At 34.2% G+C, this 11,827-nt stretch overlaps 1 protein-coding gene across 3 annotated transcripts in view; it reads right to left on the minus strand.

The window, feature by feature from the left end:
• Positions 1-10,964, minus strand: part of LOC123499673 (caspase-1-like) — an 18,789-nt gene extending 7,825 nt beyond the window's left edge. The window contains exons 1-8 of one of the 3 annotated variants that reach the window (XM_045248049.1): positions 10,118-10,964; positions 9,348-9,515; positions 8,447-8,588; positions 8,046-8,166; positions 7,129-7,307; positions 6,845-6,980; positions 6,552-6,704; positions 630-5,921 (exon numbers count right to left, since the gene is read on the minus strand). In XM_045248049.1, coding sequence (XP_045103984.1) covers positions 5,836-5,921; positions 6,552-6,704; positions 6,845-6,980; positions 7,129-7,307; positions 8,046-8,166; positions 8,447-8,588; positions 9,348-9,505 — 975 coding nt within the window. In that variant the 5' untranslated portion in view covers positions 9,506-9,515; positions 10,118-10,964 and the 3' untranslated portion in view covers positions 630-5,835. Of the gene's footprint in view, positions 1-629; positions 5,922-6,551; positions 6,705-6,844; positions 6,981-7,128; positions 7,308-8,045; positions 8,167-8,446; positions 8,589-9,347; positions 9,516-10,117 lie in introns of those variants that run through there. The other 2 variants (XM_045248048.1, XM_045248050.1) reach the window with 2 other exon arrangements.
• Positions 10,965-11,827: the final 863 nt, after the last annotated feature.

Raw genomic sequence — 11,827 nt, forward strand, 5'->3', positions numbered from 1 at the left:
CGTTTGGACAATGGAAGTAAATAACGTGAATCAATGTCTTCCCATCTTGAGTGGTTGGATAATTCCCTCGCGCCACGTGTCGGGTAACAGTTGCTCCCGAGCCTGCACGCTACTGTCCCTCGCGCCACACGCTCTCGCCGCCGTCTGCTGTCTGACGGACTCGGATCGGTGAGTTCTGAGTTGGTGACGCCGACGGCCCGCGCAGTGAGGCCCTACCCAAGGCTGTCTCCCTCGCGGCGTTAAAGCACACACATTCACACATTTTATTATATATTTTTTCTTATCTATTTACTTTCCTTTAAAAGACACCTTATAAATTTGTGCTACTTTCTGGATTATTAGACAATATTCTCTTTCTTTTTATCCATCACTTTCCCGTCGCTCTTTAATTTGTCGTATCATTTCATCACAGCCAATGTAACGTAAAAAAAATAATAAATAAATAAATAAAAATAAACAAATAAAAATAAACAAATAAAAATAAACAAATAAATAAATAAATAAATAAATAAATAAATAAATAAATATATATATATATATATATATATATATATATATATATATATATATATATATATATATATATATATACAGAACTCTACAATTTCAAGATAATGACATTGTGTGGATCTTCAGATTTAATTTATTGCACATTTAAAGTATTTATTACACTATTTGTAATGTTGAATACATCACAATGACACAACCAATGAACAGCGCCTGAAATATCAAAGTTTTATTTTATTAGAATATTTTTCATACATAGAAAAGTGCATATCAAAAGTAGATAAATAGAACAATTTGGTTTTGTACGTACACAATGGACAGGTTCTGTCACATACTTGTAATACATGTGGGGCTGAGATGAATATTTGAAGGAATTCACCAAAAAGATTTTATCTGAAAGTGGACACATTTATCATCTTATAAATCAAGCGTTATTTGAATCTCAGAGTCCCACTACAGTGCAAGGTAGCCAGCACATTACACACACTGAACCATTATAATATTGTACGTACATTTAAATTGCATATTTATTTCCATTTGTTGAAGGAACAGCATATTTCAAGTGTTCTAAACTTTTTACAATAATTTACACACTACTTGCATAATTAATACATACAAGTTAATTTATACTGCATTGAAAATGTTTATTATTGAGAGTATGCATGCAGCAGAAAGAAAAAAAATCTTCCAGAGTTAATTTAGCTGCAATCTACTTTCAGAGAGAAGTTTTAAGCTAATAATCAAGTGTTTGAGGGTACAAGAACCTTTAAACAAGTCAATGATAGCGAGTTTATCATAGAACATAATACTGAGACAAGAATATGGCATAAATTGTTTGGCTGAAAAAATAATCTGTATTAATGTAATCTATATACAATTTCTGATGTGCATGTTGCTTCTAGTGTAATAAATACTACATGAATGTCTTTTGGGATTACATACTTTCAAACTTAGGGATAGCATACACTTAATAACTAAACTCTTAACTGTTATTTGATAACTAAAATGAGTGATGTGAGTTTCCTCATAATGAACTCAAAATATCACAAATGGAGAATATGTTTTTTCCATATCCCTCAGCAAGTCAACCTGCTCTAACCTAGACACCAATTTGTCTTTCTTTTATGCACTAACCAAAGCAGTTTCAATGCTAATTCTGCACAACAGCTACATCTCTACATCTCACAAAAAAAGTAATCTCAATAATCAATGCCCAATATATTATTCAAATGTGAATGTAAAACTAATTGAATAAGTGTTTCTCTGAACTACAAAAAGACTAAATAATTGATCTCCTGAAAGATTTGATGCATTACAGATCACTTGTGCAAAATATGATTATTATTATTACATAAGGAAAAGCTTCTTAGATAGCAATAACTCAGTAACACAATTCATACTGTATTCATCTCTCTACAGCCAGTTTTGCCAGTTTCACTTTAAGGAACTCAAGCAATACCTAGAGGAATTCCCCACCTATATTATTACATTTGAGGGATCTGTGCTGTCAGAACTAAAAAGCAAGGTCCCTTGGAGAACCCACACCCACAAGTGCCCAAGTTTGTGTGTTTATAAACTCATAGTTCAGAGATAGTTGGCTGATGCATTCTTACAACTGAATGCACAGCTATTCACTAGTCTGAACATAAAAACATCTAGAAAGGGAAAGTAGATACACCATTAAGTGATACAAATCAAGGTCACATACACAAACTAGCATAAAACATCACAATATACACAAAGAATCATGGTGAGTATGTATGATAAACATACATCAGTTAAGATTATGTTGGTAAATCTAGTAAAAATGTATTTGGTAATAATTGAGAACATTGTTGACTGAACACTATACTGTTCAATGATGCACACTGACAAAAATTACTCTTAAGGAAGTGACTGAGAATAGAAATATACATGCAATTACATTAGTGTCCGTACAGAAAACAATTATCATATATATGGTGATTAATGATACTTTTTAATATATACAACAATAACTTCTACTAAGAATATGGCAATTACTATTAAAATATTTCACATTCAGAATATAATTTCATGCAATCTATCAAGGTAAAAGCCTTATTTTAGGGTGGTATATTCTCAAAACAATGTGCAACACTTATTATTATTGCCCATGGGAGAGTATCATCTGTTTCCATATGGTAAAGCTGCACACCTTAAGACCTAATATTATGTAAAAATAAAAAAATTGAAAGCATGAGTCTCTTCCACTACTGTGATACCACAAGTAATCATTTGTCATTTCCAATATTATGTCATGATTCCTGTTTGTCACCTCAATATCCACTTCAATATTATTCCTACTGCCACATGAACATGGATCTCTCACTTTAATATCATATTTGCATAACTGATTCCCAGCCATAATTTTGGCACTTTTAAGACCTCTGCCTTAGAAAATAACTTTGTATCACATATTTGGCTTTTACCACTCTTATCACAGACATGCTAGCAATATTATGTCTGATATATTCTTTCAGTGAAGAGCCTTGGATTTTGAAGTTTTCTAAGCTCTTAACTAGTCTATACAATCATCAAGTTCAATATTATTCAAATTTGTATGTTTGAGTGTTTTCACAAATAATAGTGAATCAGAAAATCAAAACAGTGGATAATAATATTATGGCCTACGCATATATAGCCTTAGACTAAAAGTCATGCTGTCTCACTCAAGCTTTACAGCTATTATTACCTTCATTTCAGTTTATGTAAAGAGAGAGAGAGAGAGAGAGAGAGAGAGAGAGAGAGAGAGAGAGAGAGAGAGAGAGAGAGAGAGAGAGAGAGAGAGAGAGAGAGAGAGAGAGAGAGAGAGAGAGAGAGAGAGAGTTGCAATTAAATCAAATTTCTAACACTGGATTTTAAAATCCAAAGGCATGATTATATTACGTAGACATAGCAACAGCTGACCCATGAAGTGTATAGTGGCATGCAAAAAGCCTAAAGTAAGAAACATTTCTCTAAAAAATGCTTGGTATAAAAAGTTTTTACTGTAATTAGTATTCAGATACAAATGGCTTCAATTACATTCCACTATTACACTTCACATGAGTCTAGTCTTATTTAATCATTAATGGGGCATACAGCTATCCAAGCTAAATGACAAATCATTACACACACACACCTGCTACACAATAAATACATTTCCTTATCTGTGGAATTGACACAAAACATGGATTTAAGTTATTTAAATCCAGCTCAGTCATTAACTTGAGCATGTATTTGCTGGTGCATGTAGTTAACCTACAAAGAGCTAACTACACTTCATTCAGAATTCCAGAGACCATTGGGGACTGCTGGAATGACTTACATGTACATCACTCAACATTATACACAAATCATTCATTGTACCTTGATTTCCAGTCAGTACAAGGCAAGTGCAATTGACAGTCATGTAATGTCCTCTTTTTCCCTCCATGACAGTGCACAAGTGTATTGCTATTCATATTCAAGAGCACATCAATGTCTATATTCAATCAACCACTCTCTTCCTTATCCATCCCAGGCATTACTTTTATAGTTGAGCTAAGCTTTCCTTATCTTTAATACCTGGAAATCTTAAGCATTATCCTGTCTTTATTTCAAGTCTGTTACTATCTGAAATTATGTATAATCTGTATTTTTGTTTGTCTCTATAGCATTCATATACCAAACTGACATGGACAGGTCTCATTAAATGCTGATCCTTTCAATTGTTCACCTCAAACAACATTCTGGCATCCTTCATTAAACCTGACCTAGTTTTTCAGCAGCACTAAGCACTTCACAATTGCAAGATAAAGTGTGCTAGGAGGATATGGACAGTCATGAGGAGAGAATGGCCATCACAAACTTGTTAATAATAATTTTAGCAAACAAGGCTGACAAGAAAGGCTGGTGTGGCACGGATACAGCTGCAGAGAGAGAGAGAGAGAGAGAGAGAGAGAGAGAGAGAGAGAGAGAGAGAGAGAGAGAGAGAGAGAGAGAGAGAGAGAGAGAGAGAGAGAGAGAGAGAGAGAGAGAGAGAGAGAGAGAGAGAGAGAGAGAGAGAGAGAGAGAGAGAGAGAGAGAGAGAGATTTGTAGCATCAAGTATCCAACTAAGGGCTGGAACTTGAAAAAAATTTTGTAGACCAATGGGTTCATCAGAGGTTTTGTGATAGAGGAGAAACTCTTAGTGCCAGTGTATTGCAACTAAAGTTAGGATATGGAAAATATGAGGTTATGAAAATGATATAATAATGAAAGTGATGATGATGATGACAGATAAAGGAGGTAAATGATTAGTGAGCTTACATTTTTGTACAAAAATACTTCATAGTCAATAGAGAAAGAAATTCACAAATTAACTCTTTCATACTCTGAAATCACTTAAAAACAAAAAATAACCATAAATTAATAATTGTCATAGAAAATAATGCCAACTTAACACACATTGCCTCAATTATAGAAATAATTACTAAAGATGTCTTATAATTATCTCAAATTGAGAAGAAAAAAAAAAAAAAGTTTGAAATATTGTCCAAAGAGTGCCATCAGTTTCTACTTGAAAGACATAGTATCACAACAACATGTTGGTCGAAAAACAGGGGACCAGCCACTGATGTCTGAAAGCTCTTATGAAAGACTTGAAACTTTTTGTGCAAAACTTGTACAAAGACACCAAATGAGGAAATTGAACTTTAAGGCACCTGTGTTTTATATGCCTATGATGACATGTTCATTACATTCCCTAATATCAACTTCCCTTCTTAAGACTGTTACTCAATATCAAATCAAAGTTATACTCTTCACATCATCAAGGAGGTAAAAGCTCTCAACAAAAAAGTCAAATCTCAGTGGCTCTAGTGTTCACATCAGGCAGTAAATTAGCTATAACTCACAAGGCAACCACTTACAGGCAATGAAAAATAACAGCTCATGATCTGTATGATATACATTAAGATATTGAGCCATTTTGCATATTAGTGAACTTAACAGTTAGCTTTTTAATTATTTTTTCTATTACACACAAGAAATACACTCTAAAGACTAATAAATCATCTTTTTAGCTATTGTGTATATCAGGCTGAGTAATCTAACAATTGTACTCGGTAATCACAAAGTTAATGTACACTACTAAAGTTCCAAAATTGTTGCTTCTTTTTTGTTTTCGACAAGAATTTTTCTTCTTTCTTTTTGTGTTTTTTGGGCCAACACAAAAATGTGGAGGACTTGCATTTTGATTGCTCATGTAAGTCTTGAATTTCATCAACATTTATTGATGGGTGTCCTGAGATGTTGGATGAAACATTGACATCCAAGTTGTGACTTTTACTCTCCTTGCACTCATGTCAATACTTTGGGGACAGGAAAACCTTCCGCATCAAAGTGGACACGATGCTTGCTGACTGCTTCTTTCCATGCATGTGTTGCTGGGCTACAATAATAAAGTTTTAGCTAAAAAAAACATCATGGTATACTTAAATTGTTTATATTTCTGGCATTGAAAATGGTTTCTCAGAAAACTCTATATGCTCATCTTTGGATAAATCACTATTACAAACAAGAAATTCTTGCTTTTTAAACTCATCTACCAAGTTAATGCATTAAACTAACCTGTCAAAATGCATCCTTCAAACAAAAACTAGATCATTAAGCCAAATTTAGACCACATATTTCCTATGGCCATCTAAATTAATCATGTGATATAAAAGACATGGTAAAATAATAAGAAAATATCATAAAAGGATTTAAGCAGTAACTTTAAAAATATCAATTATAGCAGATTAAAATAATAATTCTTACCCTCACTCTACCATAGTGGCATCTGCTACTTGGTATGTTCCCTGTGATCTATTGATTTGACCAATATAAATGTTAAACAGTCAAATATAGAAATATTCCTAGCCATAATTATTTCAAAACCCTTGAAAAGAAAAGAAAAGAAAACAAAACAAAACAAAAAAATAAATAAAATAAAATAAAAATAGTATATGCACTGTACTTAGGAAGATATGATGTGCTGACCATTGTTTTATGAGACTGCAAGGAAATTGTTGTTACTTACAAGGGGTATTGGATTCAAAGTTCAGGATCATGTGTCTGTTGACATTGGTCATTATGGAGAGAAGGTCCTCATGTGCTACCTCCTTACTCAACACATGCACTAGGGACTGCATGAACCAAGAACCATTGGTGGTATTACGCCAAGAATAATGACCTGCAAAGGCACAATTTTGAGACATATATAATAAAACAAAAAGTAGATCATATTTCTTTCACCAGATATTCACTATCCACCATAATGAATTTTTTACCTGAATATAAAACAGAGCCTGAGAGTAATTATATTGGGTTTACCTGGCACTGTGGACCAACAGATCAAGAAGTCAGCAGTTGTGGGAATCTTGTAAGCTAATCGTCCTGAGTCTATTTCATCAATATGACGGGTGCGAACCAGATTAACACCAGAGTCAAGGCCCTCCCCTCGACATGCCTGTTTACATACAAAACAGGACCTTGTCATCATGAGCAAAGAGAATAAAAAGCAATTATAAATGATGGGTAAAGTAAATTTGAGACAGATAGGAGAAAAGTTCTTCCCAAGAAATAATATTTAGCAAAAGCAAGATATCAAGAATTACCTGTATGAAAAATAATTTTGGTTTTCCAGCAAGAGACTTGCATTGATCTGCTTGGAAGTTATCAAACAATATATCAGGTTTGAAGTGTGTATCTCTGCCCCAAAGCACATCTTGCTCTCCATGAGACATAAAGATCACAATCAGCATATCACACTCACTGTGATCTGTGCCAAATGCCACTAGAAAGGGAAAAAAGAAAATATTCAGTAAAACATTAAAATTACAAGTTTGTGCAACAATATAATGAGTGTTTCTCCACTCGTCAATACCTAGAATCAGGAATAAGAACTTCACAAAATGGACTTCAACTACAAATTACACCAACAATAAATACTTGTATAAGAATAAGTGAAAAATTATATTCCATCTTGACTCACAGATGGTTATCAGCACCAAAGAAGGGTAGGGAAAAAAAAAAATAAATAAATAAATAAATAAATAAATAATAATAAAATTGATAAATAAGAAATAAATACAGTACCTCTTTACACTAAGACTGGTAATGTTTATGATGGAAGAGCCTTAGTATGTGTACCAACTGTTCATTCAAGAACAACCAAACACGAAAAGGCTTGTGGTTCATCCAAAGCAAAGTCTACTGTCCACAACAGCTTCATGATGGTTCTCACTGGAGTTATGAGGAACACAGTAACATCAAAAGAATTCATCTTAAGGACTTGACACCACCCATTATAGGTGCCACAAGCTTCTTCACAACCAGTCAAAGGGAGCATTCTGTATCATATCCTCAGCCTGCTTGAGGATTTACTGAGAAAAAATGTGAACTATTGCATTCTTTTATAAATCACTTTCATAAAGAACCTTCAATAATAACAAGTATATGAGTATCCAAACCATAAGATTGTATCTGTAATAAAGTAGTGATGACTGTAACCTAACTGCCAAATTACACTTACAATCTTGAAGAATTTCCTGAATTTCCTTAACAGTCAAGTTGTCATACACCTTCACATCAAATTCCAGTTGAGAAAACAACATCTTCACCTGGTCTCTGTCTCGGTCTGTTCCATTGCGCTCCTGAAACGCAGATTTTTACATAAATGTTAAAACTTCTCACCTTCAGTTCTTAAACCTTGTGACTTTGATCATTCAACTGAGAGCACCTTTGTTTGTAATTATTACTATATATCAAACACAACAAGTCAAATGCTACTTAAACTTTAAATTAAACAATGCTTAAAGTATTTTACAAACATCTATATCATTACATTATTATTGCAAGAATTTTCTGCTTAAATCTCTATTTACATCAACAAACAGAACAGTCCATTCTGTTCAACCAAAAAATTAGACCTACCCCAAGACCTGTTACACGGTCAAAGTAGCGATGATTAAAGATAACACAGTGACCACGCTTCTTGTGAGACGTTGCATACCGGAAAGATTCAGCAGCTGTTGACATTCTTGCCAAATTAGAGACCAGCCCTGGTTCTCCAGATCTAAGAGATTCCATGTCAGAATATAAATATACATTACCATAAAGAGGAGATTCAAACATAAGATTATACTATCATGCAATGCTCTAAAATAAGACAAAAAAGCCTTTACAAATGAACAAACAAAAACAGTCCCACCATTAACCATGTCCTTTGTCCAAAACCCCAAAAGTTCAAGAAGGTAAACTATGAGATATGAAAGTCTGATTCAGCTCCATGCTTTCTATAATGTAGGTTAGCAAACACTTTGAACATTGTATGAATATGAGACTACATGAGCTATATATATGACCATGAAAGATTTTACTTGTCTTGAAAAAAATTAAATAAATAAATAACATACATAAGTACACACGTAAACAAGTCAAGAACATTAATTTATGAGCAAGAACTGACTTTCAAAAAAAAAAAAAAAAAAAAAAAAAAAAAAACTGTAGGGAACAGAGTCTGCCAGATGTACCTATGTACATATTTTTGGTGCTCTGCAAATTCACCACCATATTACTGTACAACACAAATTGGAATATAACGATAAAAAAAACATAATGTTTAGAAATAATGAGAAATTATTGTAAATCTGTGAGCTCTTATAAATGATGAGGTATCTATAAACTAACTCTATGGCAGGACATTTCACACTGCATAAATCATTATCATTTATTTTGTTATTGAGTGTCTAGGCATTATATGAAGACTATGATGGTTCCTTTCCCAACCCTCCAACCTGTTACTGCTACCACCTGACTCTGCCCTCAGCCTTACGTTGTTCCTTGTCCCCCAGCATCCACTTCCTCAGTGGCCCCATTTGTGGTGCCACCAGAGTCCAAATGGTTCTCTTCACCATTGCTTCTTGTATTCTGTGAAGCCTGCTGCACTTGTCCCTCCACTGCCTCTCCTTCATTTCCTTTGACATTCTCCATTCTGTAAATTCTAACAAATAAAGAAAATCTTATTAGTGAACTATTAATTGATATTTATAAGCTATACTGCACAAGTTTAATGTCCATCTTTTCCATGTCTAAAATGTTACATATCTGGTATTGATACACAGTCAGTTGTTGACCAATGCTTGTGTTCCCCCAATTCCACCCAAACGACACATACATGGTAACACTCACTTGGCTAAAACAATTCCATCATAAAAAAAAACTTACTGATTTTGTATTGCTACCAAAATTCTTATTTATCCTAACATGTCCATTTAAAATCACAAAAATAATTCTACATCTTACCTAATCCAACAGTCACACATCCACATACTAGCTCATTAAAATAAAAATTATTCCATTAGGCCATAAGGCACCACTAGGCTTAACAGGAGAACACTACATCTCCCACCGGGCAAGGATTCGAACACAAGCTGCCTTAACAAACTACGCTGCATAGGTGACACCTTTCTTTCCCTTGCATCACACTGTTTTTCCGGTATGTACTGACATAAAAGTGACACACTCATGCAAACCTAATCTAAACAGAATGTTTAAAGACAAGATAAAATAAAAACTAACACATCAACACCTGTCTGCTCTTACCTCTCTTTGCTCTTGTGACTTTTATTACTTTGTTTCACTTCATTGCTTATTTTTCTAATACAACTCTTTTTTTTTTTTCAACATAGAATGTCTTAATCACCAAGTTCTTATAGGTTTTGCCATCAGCTCTGCCTGTCATGCATCCATCTGCCTTGTTTTTGTGACTTTCATTGTTTTCTTTTACTTTTTCTTCCTTTCTTTCTACTGTTTCTTTTCGTTTCTTATCAATTACCACAACATGTTGTAAGGCACTTCAAGCTTCCATAGATTTTCTCATCAGCTTAAACTGATGCATAGCACCTATATGTGTGTAACACTTCAGCTTTCTTATCATCCACGTTCATCATTTAGTGATTATTGTTTATTTTCTTTTTCGGGCTCCTCCTACAGTAATAATCTATCTTCCTTCACTTTGTTTGTAGTACGATACTCCTTTGATAACATTTCCGAACTTGCCCTTGGTGTGGGAACTCCTTGTAGCAGCACAGTATTTCACAAAAAGAAAACACAGCAGTACAGGATACAAACCCTTTAAGTCACCAGATACATTAGGAATTATCTGTGGGATTAAGATAATATAAATAAGACTTCCTTACCAAGTTAAATTAACGCCTTTGTTCCCCGGTCCGTGACGGAGTGACGTGTATGACCGAGTGTGGCGTGACGCTTTCCCTCAGCTGGTCTGGCTTGGTGTGCTGGTGGTTGTGGCAGTCAGATAGAGGCATGAAACACGTACGCTCCTTTGTTAGAGTCCTTTTGTTTACTACAACGCATTCATCAGCAGGAAATGTCGTCATTCTACTACTTTACGCACCTCATTACATCATCTCTAGCTTGTATGGTATTATTTTACTCTTACGCCAACAGTAACATGGGTTTTGTTACCCTTCTCATCTTATAGAGCTTTCCATTCTGAATTTCTGAGTAATTTGAACCCAGACATACCCGTCGCAAATTGTTTATAACGTTGATAAAAAAAAAAATTACCACTTTAGGTTAGTGCAGATTCATTCAAGTCAAAATATGACCTAAAAAAAAAAAAAAAAAACGCAAGAACGTGTTTCCGTAAGAGACCGGGAGGGGGAGGGGGTAAAAATGAAAAATACTGATTTGTGACGGAAACGAAGTACATATTCATTCAAAACAGGTCGAACTCTTCTGGAAAAAAAATATTTCATCAGAAGTGAGTTGCTGCTGTAACTAAAAAAAATGTCGTTTCTATCTTCATGCAGTATAAACGTGGATATGATGCAATATGATTTATACGTGGTGAGTGACTTAGGTTACTCTAAACGTGTGTTACTTAATCATTAATTTTTTCCCTTCCTCCTATTACCACGTTTAACTGTCTCTCAACCTCTTTGATGATGATCCGAGTGCAAGCGAGTCTCAGAGTGATCCAGTCTACTACTTCCGGGATGACCACGCTGCAAATATTTCCTCTTTCCTGGTTGATAAATTTGTTCAGCCTCGTCCTGGTTTACATATATTGACATGTCAACAGTGTACTTATCAGAGAGGCTGGGCAGGAAGGTGGAATGACTATAATGGCTTGTATTTATGGCCTACCTAGGTATGCTTCTACCTATACCTACATCTACAATCTAACTCCCAAACAGTACCTATTTTTATTTTACATTCTTTTTGTATAAAATTCTAGTAGTCATTTCTGTAACCTTAAAAAAAATAAGATCAATCTTCTGTTCTCTT

Source organism: Portunus trituberculatus, chromosome 50, assembly GCF_017591435.1.
Source record: "Portunus trituberculatus isolate SZX2019 chromosome 50, ASM1759143v1, whole genome shotgun sequence".
In the NCBI taxonomy this organism is placed as follows: Eukaryota; Metazoa; Arthropoda; class Malacostraca; order Decapoda; family Portunidae; genus Portunus; species Portunus trituberculatus.